At 43.3% G+C, this 24,200-nt stretch overlaps 1 protein-coding gene across 6 annotated transcripts in view; it reads right to left on the reverse strand.

Moving 5' to 3' along the window:
* Nucleotides 1-24,200, reverse strand: part of EPHB2 (EPH receptor B2) — a 119,133-nt gene that overhangs the window by 25,156 nt on the left and 69,777 nt on the right. For all 6 annotated transcript variants that reach the window (XR_008848559.1, XM_056544771.1, XM_056544769.1 and 3 more), the window contains exons 4-5: nt 4,488-4,643; nt 3,902-4,237 (exon numbers count right to left, since the gene is read on the reverse strand). Coding sequence is in view for 5 of the 6 variants with exons in the window: in XM_056544771.1 (XP_056400746.1) it covers nt 3,902-4,237; nt 4,488-4,643 (492 nt within the window). In the remaining variant the exon portion in view is untranslated. The remainder of the gene's footprint in view (nt 1-3,901; nt 4,238-4,487; nt 4,644-24,200) is intronic.

A 24,200-nucleotide genomic window follows, 5' to 3' on the forward strand; every position in this document is an offset into this window, starting at 1 on the left:
GTGATGATATCAGCCGCTCCTCTTATAACGCTCCAGTGCTGATATAACCTCTATATATTACATCATATGTGATGATATCAGCCGCTCCTCTTATAACGCTCCAGTACTGATATAACCTCTATATATTACATCATATGTGACTGATATCAGCCGCTCCTCTTATAACGCTCCAGTACTGATATAATCTCTATATATTACATCATATGTGATGATATCAGCCGCTCCTCTTATAACGCTCCAGTACTGATATACTCTCTATATATTACATCATATGTGACTGATATCAGCCGCTCCTCTTATAACGCTCGAGTACTGATATAACCTCTATATAACATCATATGTGATATCATCCGCTCCTCTTATAACGCTCCCGTACTGATATAATCTCTATATATTACATCCTATGTGACTGATATCAGCCGCTCCTCTTATAACACTCCAGTACTGATATATCCTCTATATATTACATCATATGTGATATCAGCCGCTCCTCTTATAACGCTCCAGTACTGATATAACCTCTATATATTACATCATATGTGATGATATCAGCCGCTCCTCTTATAACGCTCCAGTACTGATATAACCTCTATATATTACATCATATGTGATATCAGCCGCTCCTCTTATAACGCTCCAGTACTGATATAACCTCTATATATTACATCATATGTGATGATATCAGCCGCTCCTCTTATAACGCTCCAGTACTGATATAACCTCTATATATTACATCATATGTGATATCAGCCGCTCCTCTTATAACGCTCCAGTACTGATATAATCTCTATATATTACATCATATGTGATATCAGCCGCTCCTCTTATAACGCTCCAGTACTGATATAACCTCTATATATTACATCATATGTGATGATATCAGCCGCTCCTCTTATAACGCTCCAGTACTGATATAACCTCTATATATTACATCATATGTAACTGATATCAGCCGCTCCTCTTATAACGCTCCAGTACTGATATAATCTCTATATATTACATCATATGTGATGATATCAGCCGCTCCTCTTATAACGCTCCAGTACTGATATACTCTCTATATATTACATCATATGTGACTGATATCAGCCGCTCCTCTTATAACGCTCGAGTACTGATATAACCTCTATATAACATCATATGTGATATCATCCGCTCCTCTTATAACGCTCCCGTACTGATATAATCTCTATATATTACATCCTATGTGACTGATATCAGCCGCTCCTCTTATAACACTCCAGTACTGATATATCCTCTATATATTACATCATATGTGATATCAGCCGCTCCTCTTATAACGCTCCAGTACTGATATAACCTCTATATATTACATCATATGTGATGATATCAGCCGCTCCTCTTATAACGCTCCAGTACTGATATAACCTCTATATATTACATCATATGTGATATCAGCCGCTCCTCTTATAATGCTCCAGTACTGATATAACCTCTATATATTACATCATATGTGATATCAGCCACTCCTCTTATAACGCTCCAGTACTGATATAACCTCTATATATTACATCATATGTGATATCAGCCGCTCCTCTTATAACGCTCCAGTACTGATATAATCTCTATATATTACATCATATGTGATATCAGCCGCTCCTCTTATAACGCTCCAGTACTGATATAACCTCTATATATTACATCATATGTGATATCAGCCGCTCCTCTTATAACGCTCCAGTACTGATATAACCTCTATATATTACATCATATGTGATATCAGCCGCTCCTCTTATAACGCTCCAGTACTGATATAATCTCTATATATTACATCATATGTGATGATATCAGCCGCTCCTCTTATAAGGCTCCAGTACTGATATAATCTCTATATATTACATCATATGTGATGATATCAGCCGCTCCTCTTATAACGCTCCAGTACTGATATAATCTCTATATATTACATCATATGTGATATCAGCCTCTCCTCTTATAACGCTCCAGTACTGATATAACCTCTATATATTACATCATATGTGACTGATATCATCCGCTCCTCTTATAACGCTCCAGTACTGATATAACCTCTATATATTACATCATATGTGATGATATCAGCCGCTCCTCTTATAACGCTCCAGTACTGATATAACCTCTATATATTACATCATATGTGATGATATCAGCCGCGCCTCTTATAACGCTCCAGTACTGATATAACCTCTATATATTACATCATATGTGACTGATATCAGCCGCTCCTCTTATAACGCTCCAGTACTGATATAACCTCTATATATTACATCATATGTGACTGATATCAGCCGCTCCTCTTATAACGCTCCAGTACTGATATAACCTCTATATATTACATCATATGTGACTGATATCATCCTCTTATAACGCTCCAGTACTGATATAACCTCTTTATATTACATCATATGTGATGATATCAGCCGCTCCTCTTATAACGCTCCAGTACTGATATAACCTCTATATATTACATCATATGTGATATCAGCCACTCCTCTTATAACGCTCCAGTACTGATATAATCTCTATATATTACATCATATGTGATGATATCAACCGCTCCTCTTATAACGCTCCAGTACTGATATAACCTCTATATATTACATCATATGTGACTGATATCAGTCGCTCCTCTTATAACGCTCCAGTACTGATATAACCTCTATATATTACATCATATGTGATGATATCAGCCACTCCTCTTATAACGCTCCAGTACTGATATAACCTCTATATATTACATCATATGTGATGATATCAGCCGCTCCTCTTATAACGCTCCAGTACTGATATAACCTCTATATATTACATCATATGTGATGATATCAACCGCTCCTCTTATAACGCTCCAGTACTGATATAACCTCTATATATTACATCATATGTGACTGATATCATCCGCTCCTCTTATAACGCTCCAGTACTGATATAACCTCTATATATTACATCATATGTGATGATATCAACCGCTCCTCTTATAACGCTCCAGTACTGATATAATCTCTATATATTACATCATATGTGATGATATCAGCCGCTCCTCTTATAACGCTCCAGTACTGATATAATCTCTATATATTACATCATATGTGATGATATCAACCGCTCCTCTTATAACGCTCCAGTACTGATATAATCTCTATATATTACATCATATGTGATATCAGCCGCTCCTCTTATAACGCTCCAGTACTGATATAACCTCTATATATTACATCATATGTGACTGATATCAGCCGCTCCTCTTATAACGCTCCAGTACTGATATAATCTCTATATATTACATCATATGTGATATCAGCCGCTCCTCTTATAACGCTCCAGTACTGATATATCCTCTATATATTACATCATATGTGATATCAGCCGCTCCTCTTATAACGCTCCAGTACTGATATAATCATTATATATTACATCATATGTGATGATATCAGCCGCTCCTCTTATAACGCTCCAGTACTGATATAATCTCTATATATTACATCATATGTGATGATATCAACCGCTCCTCTTATAACGCTCCAGTACTGATATAACCTCTATATATTACATCATATGTGACTGATATCAGCCGCTCCTCTTATAACGCTCCAGTACTGATATAATCTCTATATATTACATCATATGTGATGATATCAGCCGCTCCTCTTATAACACTCCAGTACTGATATAATCTCTATATATTACATCATATGTGACTGATATCAGCCGCTCCTCTTATAACGCTCCAGTACTGATATAATCTCTATACATTACATCATATGTGATATCAGCCGCTCCTCTTATAACGCTCCAGTACTGATATAATCTCTATATATTACATCATATGTGATGATATCAGCCGCTCCTCTTATAATGCTCCAGTAATGATATAAGCTTTGCTCTTTGGTTAGTGGACACTCACCTGCCTGGTTAGTGGTGATATTGACAGATGCGAACTGTGGTGAGTACGGGCTTTGGTCGGTGACTCCGTTCACAGCCTGGATCTCGAACGTGTACTGCGTGTGCGCCAGGAGGTCGCTGATGTAAACTCGCGGTTCGGTCAGGCCCAGCTGTCTGGGTGCAAACTGGACGTTATCTCCGCAGCGCGTACAAGCTCCTCGGCCCGAGCCGCAGCTCTTACAGATAATGTTATAAACAAGGTCCTCACGGCCTCCCGAATCTCGGGGCGATGACCACTCCAACACCAGGGACGTCTCGTTGACCCTGGAGATCACATTCTGGGGGGAAGACGGTGTCGCTGAGGGGGGCAAAGAGAAAAGTATTGAGACACAGATACATGTAGACCAGTGTTTCCCAACCAGGGTGCCTCCAGCTGTTGCAAAACTACAACTCCCAGTATGCCCGGACAGCCAAAGGCTGTCCGGGCATGCTGGGAGTTGTAGTTTTGCAACAGCTGGCGGTACCCTGGTTGTGAAACACTGATGTAGACACAAAGACATAATGACCCCACATTAATATCTGCCACTTCCTGGACACTCCATACTTACTAGTGCACGGCATCTGCAGAGGGTCCGAGTCTGCCCGGTAGTAGCCCGTACGGCACACACAGTTGGTGGCCCCCTCGGAGGTGGTCCGGCTGTTGAAGGGGCAGTGCAGGCAGCTCTCATCTCCTTGGTTGGGTTTAAACATACCCGTAGAACATCCTAAAATGAGGAAAAAAAAGGTTTGTAAAAAGCAACAAACACACACAAACAATCACCAGCTCTTCAGGGACACACATAACTTACAGCCCCACTGCTCCTCCGGGGAGGCACCCCATGAGACAGCCCCACTGCTCCTCGGGGGAGGCACCCCATGAGACAGCCCCACTGCTCCTCGGGGGAGGCACCCCATGAGACAGCCCCACTGCTCCTCGGGGGAGGCATCCCATGAGACAGCCCCACTGCTCCTCGGGGGAGGCACCCCATGAGACAGCCCCACTGCTCCTCGGGGGAGGCACCCCATGAGACAGCCCCACTGCTCCTCGGGGGAGGCACCCCATGAGACAGCCCCACTGCTCCTCGGGGGAGGCACCCCATTTGAAAGCCCCATTGCTCCTCGGGGGAGGCACCCATGAGACAGTCCCACTGCTCCTCAGGAGAAACCCCCATGAGACAGCCCCACTGCTCCTCGGGGGAGGCACCCATGAGACAGCCCCACTGCTCCTCGGGGAAGGCACCCATGAGACAGCCCCACTGCTCCTCGGGGGAGGCACCCATGAGACAGCCCCACTGCTCCTCGGGGGAGGCACCCATGAGACAGCCCCACTGCTCCTCGGGGGAGGCACCCATGAGACAGCCCCACTGCTCCTCGGGGAAGGCAACCCATGAGACAGCCCCACTGCTCCCTGGGGGAGGCACCTATGAGACAGCCCCACTGCTCCTCGGGGGGAAACACCCATGAGACAGCCCCACTGCTCCTCGGGGGAGGCACCCCACGGGGACAGCCCCACTGCTCCTCGAGGGAAACACCCATAAGACAGCCCCACTGCTCCTCGGGGGAGGCACCTCACGGGTCCCCCAGGGCTTAGCTATAGTAATCCCATTAATACACAGAGTTTCAGCATCCTTACCATGACTGCCGCCAGTACAGGGCTCAGTATCGTCTCATCTCCCCACCTTAGAGGTTTCTAGAGCCCGAACAGAGACAAGATGGGGCCAAACCACTGAACATGACAGAAAATACCAGAAACTTAATGGAGCAGATAATCCCAGACATCACCCGTCACAGTGATGACTACAACATTATGGTGGAAGGACGATCTACAGCTGCCGTCACCTTCCTGTACTTCTCACAGTCCAACAAACACAACGCCACTGCAGGGCGGATCTGTCTATTATAACACCGGGGGAGGAGGTCACTTATCACCTGTCCATTATAACACTGGGGGGGCACTTCTTACCTGTCCATTATAACACCCTGCACCCTCATGATCCCGCCCTCCTTCTAGTAACAGCAATTCTAGATTTACTTTATTATAAGTCACAAGTCCAGCGAGGTTCTGGCCGCCATGACACCTCTCGGCAGGTGACATCATATGTTCTGGCAGGAGGGGAGGGGGCGCACAAGGTGTTCAGTTTCAAGAACATTCCAGACTGTGCCAGGAGAGTCCAAGCATTAACCCATCAATATCTCTAGTCAGGATAAGTAGTCAGCACAGAAGCGGTAATGGCAAAGGCTGCTGTGCGGAGGACACAGATTTACTTATTATAGCGTTAATAGAGAAACTTAAACTGCACACCGCAGTCACCACCAGGTACAGGACAGAGCACACCGCAGTCACCACCAGGTACAGGACAGAGCACACCGCAGTCACCACCAGGTACAGGACAGAGCACACCGCAGTCACCACCAGGTACAGGACAGAGCACACCACAGTCACCACCAGGTACAGGACAGAGCGCACCGCAGTCACCTCCAGGTACAGGACAGAGCACACCGCAGTCACCACCAGGTACAGGACAGAGCACACCGCAGTCACCACTAGGTACAGTACAGAGCACACCACAGTCACCACCAGGTACAGGACAGAGCACACCGCAGTCACCACCAGGTACAGGACAGAGCACACCGCAGTCACCACCAGGTACAGGACAGAGCACACCGCAGTCACCACCAGGTACAGGACAGAGCACACCGCAGTCACCACCAGGTACAGGACAGAGCACACCGCAGTCACCACCAGGTACAGGACAGAGCACACCACAGTCACCACCAGGTACAGGACAGAGCACACCGCAGTCACCACCAGGTACAGGACAGAGCACACCGCAGTCACCACCAGGTACAGGACAGAGCACACCGCAGTCACCACCAGGTACAGGACAGAGCACACCGCAGTCACCACCAGGTACAGGACAGAGCACACCGCAGTCACCACCAGGTACAGGACAGAGCACACCACAGTCACCACCAGGTACAGGACAGAGCACACCGCAGTCACCACCAGGTACAGGAATGAGCACACCACAGTCACCACCAGGTACATGACAGAGCACACCGCAGTCACCACCAGGTACAGGACAGAGCACACCGGAGTCACCTCCAGGTACAGGACAGAGCACACCGCAATCACCTCCAGGTACAGGACAGAGCACACCGCAGTCACCTCCAGGTACAGGACAGAGCACACCGCAGTCACCTCCAGGTACAGGACAGAGCACACCGCAGTCACCTCCAGGTACAGGACAGAGCACACCGCAGTCCCCACCAGGTACAGGACAGAGCACACCGCAGTCCCCACCAGGTACAGGACAGAGCGCACCACAGTCACCTCCAGGTACAGGACAGAACACACCGCAGTCACCTCCAGGTACAGTACAGAGCACACCGCTGTCACCTCCAGGTACAGTACAGAGCACACCGCTGTCACCTCCAGGTACAGGACAGAGCACACCGCAGTCACCTCCAGGTACAGGACAGAGCGCACCGCAGTCACCTCCAGGTACAGGACAGAGCACACCGCAGTCACCACCAGGTACAGGACAGAGCACACCGCAGTTACCACCAGGTACAGTACAGAGCACACCGCAGTCACCACTAGGTACAGTACAGAGCACACCGCAGTCACCTCCAGGTACAGGACAGAGCACACCGCAGTCACCACCAGGTACAGGACAAAGCACACCGCAGTCACCTCCAGGTATAGGACAGAGCACACCACCAGGTATAGGACAGAGCACATTGCAGTCACCTCCAGGTATAGGACAGAACACACCGCAGTCACCTCCAGGTATAGGACAGAGCACACCGCAGTAACCACCAGGTACAGGACAGAGCCCACCGCAATCTCCTCCGGGTACAGAGCACACCACAGTCACCTCCAGGTACAGGACAGAGCACACCGCAGTCACCTACAAGTATAGGACAGAGCACACCGCAGTCACCTACAGGTACAGTACAGAGCACACCGCAGTTACCACCAGGTACAGGACAGAGCATACCGCAGTCACCACCAGGTACAGGACAGAGCACACCGCAGTCACCTACAGGTACAGTACAGAGCACAATGCAGTTACCACCAGGTACAGGACAGAGCACACCGCAGTCACCTACAGGTATAGGACAGAGCACACCGCAGTCACCTACAGGTACAGTACAGAGCACACCGCAGTCACCTCCAAGTACAGTACAGAGCACACCGCAGTAACCTCTGGGTACACATTTGGCACCACAGATTATTAGATTAGATACAGTAGATACAGCCCGTTATCTCTATATACAGTAGATATAGCCGTTTTATCTATATATACAGTAGATATATTCCCTGTTATCTCTATATACAGAAGATATAGCCCCTGTTATCTCTATATACAGTAGATATAGCCCCTGTTATCTCTATATACAGTAGATATAGCCCTGTTATCTCTATATACAGAAGATATAGCCCCTCTTATATCTATATACAGTAGATATATTCCCTTTTATCTATATATACAGTAGATATAGCCCTATTATCTCTATATACATTATATAGCCCTGTTATCTCTATATACAGTAGATATAGCCCGTTATCTCTATATACAGTAGATATAGCCCTGTTATCTCTATATACAGTAGATATAGCCCTGTTATCTCTATATACAGTAGATATATTCCCTCTTATCTCTATATACAGTAGATATAGCCCCTCTTTTCTCTATATACAGTAGATATAGCCTCTGTTATCTATATATACAGTAGATATATTCCGTTATCTCTATATACAGTAGATATATTCCCTGTTCTCTCTATATACAGTAGATATATCCTTGTTGTTATCTCTATATACAGTAGATATATTCCCTGTTATCTCTATATATAGTAGATATTGTCCTTGTTATCTCTATATACAGTAGATATAGCCCCTCTTATCTCTATATACAGTAGATATTGTCCTTGTTATCTCTATATACAGTAGATATATTCCCCTGTTATCTCTATATACAGTAGATATAGCCCCTCTTATCTCTATATACAGCAGATATAACCCTGTTATCTCTATATACAGTAGATATATTCCCTGTTATCTCTATATATAGTAGATATTGTCCTTGTTATCTCTATATACAGTAGATATAGCCCTGTTATCTCTATATACAGTAGATATAGCTCCTCTTATCTCTATATACAGTAGATATTGTCCTTGTTATCTCTATATACAGTAGATATATTCCCCTGTTATCTCTATATACAGTAGATATAGCCTGTTATCTCTATATACAGTAGATATAGCCCCTCTTATCTCTATATACAGCAGATATAACCCTGTTATCTCTATATAGAGTAGATATATTCCCTGTTATCTCTATATATAGTAGATATTGTCCTTGTTATCTCTATATACAGTAGATATATTCCCCTGTTATCTCTATATACAGTAGATATAGCCCATTATCTCTATATACAGTAGATATTGTCCTTGTTATCTATGATCATACATGATGAGGTCCCAATCTCCCAGGACGCCCCCATGTGGTCACACTCAGCACAGTGACCTGAGGTCTGTGGCCATCCACAGAACACCTAGCTCAGCCGGCGGGAGGATTTAACCCTTGCAGTCTCGTCGGTTCGGTGTCAGGAAGCACACCGCCTGTAGTAGGCGAGACGTGACAGGAGGGAGGAGGGAGGAATTGCTGCGACAAAAGCCTCGGCAGCTGTGTGTTTGCAAACAGCGGAGCGGAGCTGTGAGGAGGCTGAAAGCAGTAATTGTCTTTAATTAGAGAAGGTTGGAGGCTTCCAAAGCTTTGACAAAGACGTATCCTGCCGCCACCGCGCCGACTCCACCGCGCACACATTCTGAGACTCCAGAGATGGCAGAGACGGCTTCATAACAAGTGTACAGCTCCAGATACCGGCGTCAGTGTCAGTCGTACCAGCCACCAGCATTGGGCACCAGGATCACCAAGTGCAACTCCTCCAATCAGTGGACCTCCCCATGCCCACAACAGTGATCACCTGACCTCCCCGTGCCCACAACAGAGATCACCTGACCTCACTGTGCCCACAACAGTGATCACCTGACCTCCCCGTGCCCACAACAGAGATCACCTGACCTCACTGTGCCCACAACAGTGATCACCTGACCTCACCGTGCCCACAACAGAGATCACCTGACTTCCCCGTGCCCACAACAGTGATCACCTGACCTCACCGTGCCCACAACAGTAATCACCTGACCTCACCGTGCCCACAACAGAGATCACCTGACTTCCCCGTGCCCACAACAATAATCACCTGACTTCCCCGTGCCCACAACAGTAATCACCTGACCTCACCGTGCCCACAACAGTAATCACCTGACCTCACTGTGCCCACAACAGAGATCCCCTGACCTCACCGTGCCCACAACAGTAATCACCTGACCTCACCGTGCCCACAACAGTAATCACCTGACCTCACTGTGCCCACAACAGTAATCACCTGACCTCACTGTGCCCACAACAGTAATCACCTGACCTCACTGTGCCCACAACAGTAATCACCTGACCTCACCGTGCCCACAACAGTAATCACCTGACCTCACCGTGCCCACAACAGTAATCACCTGACCTCACTGTGCCCACAACAGAGATCCCCTGACCTCACCGTGCCCACAACAGTAATCACCTGACCTCACCGTGCCCACAACAGTAATCACCTGGCCTCACTGTGCCCACAACAGTAATCACCTGGCCTCACTGTGCCCACAACAGAGATCACCTGACCTCACTGTGCCCACAACAGAGATCACCTTGCCTCACCGTGCCCACAACAGTAATCACCTGACTTCACTGTGCCCACAACAGTAATCACCTGACCTCACTGTGCCCACAACAGTAATCACCTGGCCTCACTGTGCCCACAACAGTAATCACCTGGCCTCACTGTGCCCACAACAGAGATCACCTGACCTCACTGTGCCCACAACAGAGATCACCTGACATCACTGTGCCCACAACAGTGATCACCTGACCTCACACTGATCACTAGCTCTCATCATGCCAAATCATTTGCCCAATAGTGATCATCAGACTTCAGTTCGCTACAGTAGTGATCAGGCTTCAGTGCACTCACAACAGTGATCATCTGACCTCACAATGAGCCCCCACAGTGATCATCACCTTTCACCGGACCAAAATTACACAACCTCAATATACACCCAAAAGTGATGACCTGACCTCACCACATTCATGGCAGAGATCATCCGACCTCAGAGCACACCACAACAGTAATTACCTGGACTCCATTGCACCACAATAGTGATCACAAGATCTCATTGTGCCCAAGACAGTGATCATTTCCATTCACAGTACTCCCCAAAAATAATCATCTGACCTCTCAGCGCACTTATACTAGTGATCATCTAACCTCTCTCATCGCACTACACTAGTGATCATCTAACCTCCTCTGATCGCACTACACTAGTGATCATCTAACCTCCTCTCAGCGCACTACACTAGTGATCATCTAACCTCCTCTCATCGCACTACACTAGTGATCATCTAACCTCCCTCTCTCAGCGCACTTATACTAGTGATCATCTAACCTCCCTCTCATCGCACTACACTAGTGATCATCTAACCTCCTCTCATCGCACTACACTAGTGATCATCTAACCTCCCTCTCTCAGCGCACTACACTAGTGATCATCTAACCTCCTCTCAGCGCACTTACACTAGTGATCATCTAACCTCCTCTCAGCGCACTTACACTAGTGATCATCTAACCTCCTCTCAGCGCACTTACACTAGGGATCATCTAACCTCCTCTCATCGCACTACACTAGTGATCATCTAACCTCCTCTCATCGCACTACAGTAGTGATCATCTAACCTCCTCTCATCGCACTACACTAGTGATCATCTAACCTCCTCTCATCGCACTACACTAGTGATCATCTAACCTCCTCTCATCGCACTACACTAGTGATCATCTAACCTCCTCTCATCGCACTACACTAGTGATCATCTAACCTCCTCTCATCGCACTACACTAGTGATCATCTAACCTCCTCTCATCGCACTACACTAGTGATCATCTAACCTCCCTCTCTCAGCGCACTTACACTAGTGATCATCTAACCTCCCTCTCTCAGCGCACTTACACTAGTGATCATCTAACCTCCTCTCAGCGCACTACACTAGTGATCATCTAACCTCTCTCTCATCGCACTACAGTAGTGATCATCTAACCTCCTTCTCTCAGCGCACTACACTAGTGATCATCTAACCTCGTCTCAGCGCACTTATACTAGTGATCATCTAACCTCTCTCTCAGAGCACTACACTAGTGATCATCTAACCTCCTCTCATCGCACTACACTAGTGATCATCTAACCTCCTCTCAGCGCACTACACTAGTGATCATCTAACCTCCTCTCATCGCACTACACTAGTGATCATCTAACCTCCTCTCAGCGCACTACACTAGTGATCATCTAACCTCTCTCTCTCTCAGAGCACTACACTAGTGATCATATAACCTCCTCTCATCGCACTACACTAGTGATCATCTAACCTCCTCTCATCGCACTACACTAGTGATCATCTAACCTCCTCTCATCGCACTACACTAGTGATCATCTAACCTCCCTCTCTCAGCGCACTTACACTTGTGATCATCTAACCTCCCTCTCTCAGCGCACTTACACTAGTGATCATCTAACCTCCCTCTCTCAGCGCACTACACTAGTGATCATCTAACCTCTCTCTCAGCGCACTTACACTAGTGATCATCTAACCTCCCTCTCTCAGCGCACTTACACTAGTGATCATCTAACCTCCTCTCAGCGCACTTACACTAGTGATCATCTAACCTCCCTCTCTCAGCGCACTACACTAGTGATCATCTAACCTCCTCTCAGCGCACTTACACTAGTGATCATCTAACCTCCCTCTCTCAGCGCACTACACTAGTGATCATCTAACCTCTCTCTCAGCGCACTTACACTAGTGATCATCTAACCTCCTCTCAGCGCACTACACTAGTGATCATCTAACCTCTCTCTCATCGCACTACAGTAGTGATCATCTAACCTCCCTCTCTCAGCGCACTACACTAGTGATCATCTAACCTCCTTCTCTCAGCGCACTACACTAGTGATCATCTAACCTCGTCTCAGCGCACTTATACTAGTGATCATCTAACCTCCCTCTCTCAGCACACTTATACTAGTGATCATCTAACCTCTCTCTCTCTCAGAGCACTACACTAGTGATCATCTAACCTCCTCTCATCGCACTACACTAGTGATCATCTAACCTCCTCTCATCGCACTACAGTAGTGATCATCTAACCTCCTCTCAGCGCACTACACTAGTGATCATCTAACCTCCCTCTCTCAGCGCACTACACTAGTGATCATCTAACCTCCCTCTCTCAGCGCACTACACTAGTGATCATCTAACCTCCTTCTCTCAGCGCACTACACTAGTGATCATCTAACCTCGTCTCAGCGCACTTATACTAGTGATCATCTAACCTCCCTCTCTCAGCACACTTATACTAGTGATCATCTAACCTCTCTCTCTCTCAGAGCACTACACTAGTGATCATCTAACCTCCTCTCATCGCACTACACTAGTGATCATCTAACCTCCTCTCATCGCACTACAGTAGTGATCATCTAACCTTCTCTCAGCGCACTACACTAGTGATCATCTAACCTCCTCTCAGCGCACTACACTAGTGATCATCTAACCTCCCTCTCTCAGCGCACTTACACTAGTGATCATCTAACCTCCCTCTCTCAGCGCACTTACACTAGTGATCATCTAACCTCCCTCTCTCAGCGCACTTACACTAGTGATCATCTAACCTCCCTCTCTCAGCGCACTTACACTAGCGATCCATCTGACATCTCAGTATGCTACACTAGTGATTAACTGACCTCCCAGTGCACTACACCAGTGATCATCTAACCTCTCAGCGCACTACAATAGTGATTATCTGACCTTTCAGCGCACTACACTAGTGATCATCTGACGTCTGGACGCACTACACTAGTGATCATCTGACGTCTGGACGCACTACACTAGTGATCATCTAACCTCTCTCTCGGTGCATTACACTAGTGATCATATAACCTTTCAGCGCACTACACTAGTGATCACCTGACCATTCAGCGCACTACACTAGTGATCACCTGACCATTCAGCGCACTACACTAGTGATCACCTGACCATTCAGCGCACTACACTAGTGATCACCTGACCATTCCGCGCACTACACTAGTGATCATCTGACCATTTAGCGCACTACACTAGTGATTATCTGACCACTCAGCACGCTACACTAGTTATCATCTGACCTCATCGTGCACCACAATAGTGATCATCTGATCTTACAGCGCACTACACTAGTGATCTAGTGACCTCATTTTACCCACTGCAGTGAGTATTCAACGTCACAGTGTACAATAGTAATCACCGGACATAACCGTGCAACACAATAGTGATCCTCTGACTTTACTGTACCCCAAATAATACTCACAAGACTTCACTGTTTCCCAATATTAATCACCTGACCTCACAGCGCCCCCCACAATAGTGATCACCAGATCTCTATAAATTCCCCAATAGTGATCACCAATCCCCATATCATCCAACAGACACATAGACAAGATCTTCTGGCAGCACAGTGGTGGTGAGTGTGCGCTGTGTCCCATTTCTGACCCTTGCCCTCCCAGTGTCCCGACCCCGACCCCCTCACCCACGTCCTATGTTCCAACTTCTCTGTGTCCCAACCCCACAACTCCATTACCCATCACCCACAGCACAATAAAAATAGGAACTCGGCATAACCAGATGTCCATGGACCCCACAGAGTGATGATCACCCAGGGGTCTCCTGTGGAGAAAATGAAGCCAGTCTGAAGAGGTGTAAAATCCCCCCGAAATGTGCCAGGCAAGGGGTTAAAGGGGTACTCCGGTGGAAAACGTTGTTTCTTAAATCAACTGGTGCCAGAAAGTTAAACAGATTTGTAAATTACTTCTATTAAAAAAAATCTTAATCCTTCCAGTACTTATTAGCTGCTGAATACTAAAGAGGAAACTATTTTCTTTTAGGAACCCAGTGCTCTCTGCTGACATCTCTGTCCATTTTAGGAACTGTCCAGAGCAGCATGTGTTTGCTATGGGCCTACTCTGGACAGTTCCTAAAATGGACAGAGATGTCAGCAGAGAGCACTGGGTTCCAAAAAGAAAATAATTTCTTCTGTAGTATTCAGCAGATAATAAGTACTGGAAGGATTAAGATTTTTTCAATAGAAGCAATTTACAAATCTGTTTAACTTTCTGGCACCAGTTGATTTAAAAAACAAAGTTTTCCACCAAAGTACCCCTTTAATCATTCTCCCCGGGAACATTTGATAAAATACTGAATGCGTTTCGGGGGTCTGGCTCTAAGAGGGGGCTATGTGATGGACCCCAAGTGACAAGGACACAAGAAACTTACAGCCGTTGGCTGTCCGGGCATGCTGGGAGTTGTAGTTTTGCAACAGCTGGAGGTCCATAGTTTGGAGACCACTGCTTCACAACATTCTTTAACTGCTCGTTGGCCGACCTCACCTCTCGTGACGCAACGTGTACGAAAAAACAACGGGATCCAACACGAGAAAACAAGCACCATCACCCATGGAAGTCAATAGGTGATGTCACAGAGCATGCTCACTACACACTCCATAAGAGATGGTCATAGATCCCCTCCCTGTACAGGTCACAGAGCATGCTCACTACACACTCCATAAGAGATGGTCATAGATCCCCTCCCTGTACAGGTCACAGAGCATGCTCACTACACTCTCCATAAGAGATGGTCACAGCTCCCCTCCCTGTACAGGTCACAGAGAATGCTCACTACACACTCAATAAGAGATGGTCACAGCTCCCCTCCCTGTACAGGTCACAGAGCATGCTCACTACACTCTCCATAAGAGATGGTCACAGCTCCCCTCCCTGTACAGGTCACAGAGCATGCTCACTACACTCTCCATAAGAGATGGTCACAGCTCCCCTCCCTGTACAGGTCACAGAGCATGCTCACTACACTCTCCATAAGAGATGGTCACAGCTCCCCTCCCTGTACAGGTCACAGAGCATGCTCACTACACTCTCCCATAGGTATTGTTCACAGCTCCCCTCCCAGCACAGGTCACACAGCATGCCCGCTATACCCTCCAATAGAAGTAAACAGGAATAAAAACAACTCTACAATCAGATGAGAAAAAAAGAATATGTCTTTATAAGACAATGCCATGTGGGTGGGTAAGGGGGGCAGGACCTGTGACGCTGCCAGCAACGTTCATGGAAATGCTCCAACAGGAGCTGTGTGCACCGGCTGCCGTCCCCACATATCCGATCACATGACGTGGATATAGGACGGCTATCACCAACTAACCGGGGGCACTATGACCCCCATCATCAAGAAATGTCCACTACACATAGAGGACACATACTACAGCCTGAGAGATGCTAAGCCACATAGAAAACATGTAGCCAAGACTTACACCCCTCCATATATAACATATACACCCCCCCCCTAATATAATATATATAACCTTGTATCCTCCATGCAATATACTACTTCAAACATAACATACACCCCCATATCTTCCATATATTATATAATTACTTATAATACATACACCACCTTATGATCTCCATATAATATAGTATATTAATTATAATATTCATCCTGTTGTATCCCCCTTATTATATACAACCTCATAAATAATATAAACCACATTATATCCTCCATGCAATACACTACTATGAACATAACATACAACCCATATCTTTCATATTGTATAATTACTTTTATAATACATACACCACCTCATATCCACCATATAATATACGCAATGTTATATCCTCTATGCAATGTACTACCTCAAGCTTAAAGGACATCTGCAGCGTTACAAACACTTATCCCCTATCCTCAAGATAGGGGATAAGTGTTTGATCGCGGGGGGTCCGAACGCTGGGGCCCCCGGTGATCTTCTGTACGGGGCCGCGGCTGTCCCGTGCAGGGGGCGTGCCAGCCGCAGCATGACGTTGCAGCCCGCACGCCTCCTCCATACATCTCTATGGGAGAGGCAGCATTCGTGCCTCCCCGCATCCCCCAAAGAACTGTATGGGGACGGGGAGGAGACGGGAGTCACCGTTGACCTCTAGGTCGACGCTACGCGCCTTAGTGCTCACCATGAGCACTTATGGCGGCGCCTCGTTAGGGAGATCAGCGGTGGGGGGTCCCAACGGTCGGACCCCTGCGATCGAACACTTATCCCCTATCCTGTGGATAGGGGATAAGTGTAATACCGCTGCAGTTGTCCTTTAACATAAATCCACATATCTACAGTATATTATGTCATCACTTATCATATATACATCCCTTATATCCTTCAGTAAGCATATTACCTCAAACGTAATATACACCACCATGTCTTCCATATAATATGAAATCACTTATATAATATATAGCGCACACTGCGTAAGAAATACTGGATTTTTTTTATTTACGCTCGGTTTTGTGGCCATTTTTTTGTCTGTTAAAAGACTATGGGGGAGATTTACCAAAACCTGTGTAGGGGAAGAGTGGTGCAGTTGCCAATAGCAACCAATCAGATTCATTTTTAAACAGACCTGTGAAAAATGAAAGAAGCGATCTGGTTGGTTGCTATGGGCACCACTCTTCCCCTACACAGGTTTTGGTAAATCTCCCACTATGACCGTATATTTACAGTCTGAACATGACCTAAAGTAATATATTTGGAGGATATGAGGGGTTTGTATATATTATATAAGTGATTTCATATTATATGGAATACATAGGGAGTGTATATTATATATGAGGTAGTATATAATGGGATGTATATTATATATGAGGTAGTATATAATGGAGTGTATATTATATATGAGGTAGTATATAATGGGATGTATATTATATATGAGGTAGTATATAATGGGGTGTATATTATATATGAGGTAGTATATAATGGGATGTATATTATATATGAGGTAGTATATAATGGAGTGTATATTATATATGAGGTAGTATATAATGGGATGTATATTATATATGAGGTAGTATATAATGGGGTGTATATTATATATGAGATAGTATATAATGGGGTGTATATTATATATGAGATAGTATATAATGGGGTGTATATTATCTATGAGGTAGTATATAATGGGATGTATATTATATATGAGGTAGTATATAATGGGGTGTATATTATATATGAGGTAGTATATAATGGGGTGTATATTATATATGAGATAGTATATAATGGGGTGTATATTATCTATGAGGTAGTATATAATGGGATGTATATTATATATGAGGTAGTATATAATGGGGTGTATATTATCTATGAGGAAGTATATAATGGGGTGGATATTATATATGGGGTAGTATATAATGGAGTGTATATTATATATGAGGTAGTATATAATGGGATGTATATTATATATGAGGTAGTATATAATGGGGTGTATATTATATATGAGATAGTATATAATGGGATGTATATTATATATGAGGTAGTATATAATGGGGTGTATATTATATATGAGGTAGTATATAATGGGGTGTATATTATATATGAGGTGGTATATAATGGGATGTATATTATATATGAGGTAGTATATAATGGGATGTATATTATATATGAGGAAGTATATAATGGGGTGGATATTATATATGAGGTAGTATATAATGGGATGTATATTATATATGAGGTAGTATATAATGGGGTGTATATTATATATGAGGTAGTATATAATGGGGTGTATATTATATATGAGGTAGTAAATAATGGGATGTATATTATATATGAGGTAGTATATAATGGGATGTATATTATATATGAGGTAGTATATAATGGGGTGTATATTATATATGAGGTAGTATATAATGGGGTGTATATTATATATGAGGAAGTATATAATGGGGTATATATTATATATGAGGAAGTATATAATGGGGTGTATATTATATATGAGGTAGTATATAATGGGAGCGTATATTATATATGAGGTAGTATATAATGGGGTGTATATTATATATGAGGTAGTATATAATGGGGTGTATATTATATGAGGTAGTATATAATGGGGTGTATATTATATATGAGGTAATATATAATGGGGTGTATATTATATATGAGGTAGTATATAATGGGGTGTATATTATATATGAGGTAGTATATAATGGGGTGTATTTTATATAGGAGGTAGTATATAATGGGGTGTATATTATATATGAGGTAGTATATAATGGGGTGTATATTATATATGAGGTAGTATATAATGGGGTGTATATTATATATGAGGTAGTATATAATGGGATGTATATTATATATGGGGTAGTATATAATGGGGTGTATTTTATATATGAGGTAGTATATAATGGGGTGTATATTATATATGAGGTAGTATATAATGGGATGTATATTATATATGAGGTAGTATATAATGGGATGTATATTATATATGGGGTAGTATATAATGGGGTGTATTTTATATATGAGGTAGTATATAATGGGGTGTATATTATATATGAGGTAGTATATAATGGGATGTATATTATATATGGGGTAGTATATAATGGGATGTATATTATATATGGGGTAGTATATAATGGGGTGTATTTTATATATGAGGTAGTATATAATGGGGTGTATATTATATATGAGGTAGTATATAATGGGATGTATATTATATATGAGGTAGTATATAATGGGGTGTATTTTATATATGAGGTAGTATGTAATAGGATGTATATTATATATGAGGTAGCATTTTATATTTTTAAATATAAAAAGCGATTATGGCAACACCCCAAAAAAAGCTTTATTTTAATTATAATATAAACGTCCTTACATCCTCCATATAGTACCGTATATAAATTACCAATATAATAAACTCCTTTATATATTCTCCATATAACATGCAATCCTTTATATAGTATAAACAAATGACCCTTATAATGACCCCGTAATATAATATACACCCCCCCATATCCTTTATATACTAATCACAAATATACAGCCTCATATCTTCTATGTAATAAACAATTCCTTACATATTACATACACCCCCTCATATTCTCCACATAATATACTACCTAAAATCCTCCATATAATATACAATCACTTGTATAATAACTTGTCCTTCATATAATATACTGTCATATACATTCTCCTCATATGTTTCATGTAATAAAATATCACATATGTAATATACACCACCTCATATATCTCGGATAATATGCTACCCAATATATAACACACACCCCTATACATATATACATATTTTTCATATAATATAAACTCTCATATAATATAATATTACATATATAATATACACTCCTAAGTGCCTCCATGTAATCTACTACTACATATAAAGTACAGAAAAAATATCTAGAAGAAAAATATAGTACCGCAAACATAATAAATGCACCAACTCCTTCCCCATGTAATACAGTATATATGCCACAAATATAAAAAACCTTCCCAAATATAACAAAATACCACATATATCTACATACACACACCCTCATATTCAAAGAATGTAATATTCGGCCGCATGTATAATATTATGTTCATGTAATATATTAGCACGTGTAATATACATCCACATGTAATACATACACCCCCTCATATTCTTCATGTAATATATTAGCACGTGTAAAATACACTGCTCATTTCCCCACATATAATACACTACACTACCACATGCATATAATATATATAATATATTATCACACGTTTAATATACACCCTCATATCCCCACATATAAATTTACTACCACATACATAATATATACACCCCCTCATATTATAAATATAATATTCTACCGCATGTATAATATACACTACCCCGTATTCTCCATGTAATATATTACCACATGTGTAATATACACCCTCATATCCCCACATATAAATTTACTACCATATACATAATATATACACCCCCTCATATTATAAATATCCTACCGCATGTATAATATACACTACCCCGTATTCTCCATGTAATATATTACCACATATGTAATATACACCCTCATATCGCCACATATAATATACTACCACATATGTAATACATACACCCACTCATATTCTTCATGTAATATATTATGTGTAAAATACACTGCTCATATCCCCACATACAATACACTAACACATATGTAATATACATTCCCTCATATTCTCCATGTAATATATATTATTAGGGGGACAGACAGGGCAATCTGTCACAAAGACCGGGATCGCCGAACAGTGTGTTGTCTGCCTGGCGCACGAGTTCGGCACATCGCGGATCGGGTTGACAGGTTGTTGGGCGGGGCTGGAGAGGACCCAGCAGTCATGGTACATATTGGCACCAATGACAAAGTAAGAGGTAGGTGGAGTGTCCTTAAAAATGATTTCAGGGACTTAGGCCGCAAGCTTAAGGCAAGGACCTCCAAGGTAATATTTTCTGAAATATTACCTGTGCCACGAGCCGCACCAGAGAGGCAGCGGGAGATCAGGGAGGTAAACAAGTGGCTCAGAAGCTGGTGTAGGAAGGAAGGGTTTGGGTTCATGGAGAACTGGGCTGACTTCGTTGTCGGTTACCGGCTCTACCGTAGGGACGGGCTGCACCTCAATGGGGAGGGTGCAGCTGTGCTTGGGGAGAAGATGGCTAGAAGGGTGGAGGAGTGTTTAAACTAGGGACTTGGGGGGAGGGAACCTACAGCAAAGAGGGGGAAGATAGTGTAGATAGAGAGGTGGGAATTATAAATGTACCTGGGGGTGGAGCGGAGGGAGGGGTTAGAATAGTTAATAGGAATAGGCTTCATAGGAAAATAAAACTTACACCCTTGAATCCCATTAACCCCAATAACATAAAGGATGGAAATGTAAAGTGTATGTTCACAAATGCCAGAAGCCTAGCAAATAAAATGGGGGAGCTTGAGGCCTTGATACTGGAGGAACATATTGATATAGTTGGGGTCACTGAGACATGGCTGGTGATATAGTTGGGGTCACTGAGACATGGCTGGTGATATAGTTGGGGTCACTGAGACATGGCTTTTGATCTAGTTGGGGTCACTGAGACATGGCTGGTGATATAGTTGGGGTCACTGAGACATGGCTGGTGATATAGTTGGGGTCACTGAGACATGGCTGGACTCCTCGCATGACTGGGCTGTCAATCTGCAGGGGTTTACATTGTTCCCCAAGGATAGAATGAACAGAAAAGGTGGTGGAGTCTGTCTGTATGTAAGAAGTGGTATGAAAGTCAGTGTGAACGATGCCATAGTGTGTGATGATTCTGAGGATGTGGAATCATTGTGGGTAGAATTACAAGAGGAGGGAAATACTGAAAAAATAATTCTTGGTGTAATCTATAGACCCCCTAATATCACTGAAGAGATAGAAGTTCAGCTTCATAAACAAATAGAGAGGGCCGCCCGGGCAGGTACAGTGGTAATAATGGGAGATTTTAACTATCCAGATATAGATTGGGGTCCGGGGTTGGCTAAAACTACAAAGGGGCGACAATTCCTAAATTTATTGCAGGATAATTTTATGGGCCAGTTTGTGGAGGACCCAACAAGAAGTGATGCCTTGTGGGATCTGATCATTTCCAACAACGCAGAGCTGGTTGGTAATGTAACTGTGCGGGAAAACCTTGGGAATAGCGACCACAATATAGTTACTTTTGACTTAAAATGTAGAAAACAAAGACAGGCGGGGAAGGCAAAAACATATAACTTTAAAAAGGCAAATTTCCCTGGGCTGAGGGCTGCACTACAGGACATAGACTGGGGGGAGGTGTTCTCAAATACTGATACAGAAGGTAAATGGGACATCTTTAAATCAACTCTAAATAACTATACAGCTAAATATATACCAAAGGGGAACAAATATAAACCATTAAAACTAAATCCTACATGGCTGACACATGAGGTTAAAAGAGCAATAAACAACAAAAAAATTGCCTTCAAAAAATACAAATCTGATGGGTCAGCTATAACATTTAAACAGTACAAGGAGCTTAATAAAATCTGTAAAAATGTAATAAAAACAGCAAAAATTCAAAATGAGAGACAGGTGGCTAAAGAAAGCAAAACTAATCCTAAATATTTTTTTAGACATATAAATGCAAAAAAACCAAGGACAGAGCATGTAGGACCCCTTAATAATGATAATGGGGAGGTTGTCACAGGCGATCAAGAGAAGGCGAAGCTACTGAATGGGTTCTTTAGTTCTGTATACACTATGGAAGAAGGAGCTGACATTGGCCAGGTCAGTGCTGGTAACACATCATGTAATGTACTGAACTGGCTTAATGTAGAGATGGTACAAGGTAAGTTAAGTGATATAAATGTAAGCAAATCCCCAGGACCGGATGGACTACACCCAAGAGTTCTTAGAGAGGTAAGTTCAGTAATATCTGTACCCCTGTTCATGATATTTAGAGATTCTCTGGTGTCTGGTATTGTGCCAAGGGACTGGCGCAAGGCGAATGTGGTGCCAATCTTCAAAAAGGGCTCTAGGTCTTCCCCAGGAAACTATAGACCGGTAAGTTTAACGTGCATTGTGGGTAAATTGTTTGAAGGACTTATAAGGGATTACATACAGGAATACATAGGGGATAATTGTATTATAAGTGATAGCCAGCATGGGTTTACTAAGGATAGAAGTTGTCAAACCAATCTAATTTGCTTTTATGAAGAGGTGAGTAGAAGCCTTGACAGAGGAATGGCTGTGGATATAGAGGGGGGCTGTGTATATAGAGGGGGGGGGGCTGTGTATATAGAGGGGGCTGTGTATATAGAGGAATGGCTGTGGATATAGTGTTTCTGGATTTTGCTAAAGCATTTGATACTGTCCCTCATAGACGTCTGACAGGTAAGTTAAGGTCTTTGGGTTTGGAAATTTTAGTTTGTAACTGGATTGAACACTGGCTCATGGATCGTACCCAGAGAGTGGTGGTCAATGATTCGTACTCTGATTGGTCCCCGGTTATTAGTGGTGTACCCCAAGGTTCAGTACTGGGCCCGCTGTTGTTTAATTTATTTATTAATGATATAGAGGACGGTATTAACAGCTCTGTTTCTATCTTTGCAGATGACACCAAGCTTTGTAGCACAGTACAGTCTATAGAGGATGTGTATATAGAGGGGGGGCTGTGTATATAGAGGGGGGCTGGGTATATAGAGGATGGTAATAACAGCTCTGTTTCTATCTTTGCAGATGACACCAAGCTTTGT

The sequence above is a fragment of the Hyla sarda genome, chromosome 10 (assembly GCF_029499605.1).
Source record: "Hyla sarda isolate aHylSar1 chromosome 10, aHylSar1.hap1, whole genome shotgun sequence".
Lineage (NCBI taxonomy): Eukaryota > Metazoa > Chordata > Amphibia > Anura > Hylidae > Hyla > Hyla sarda.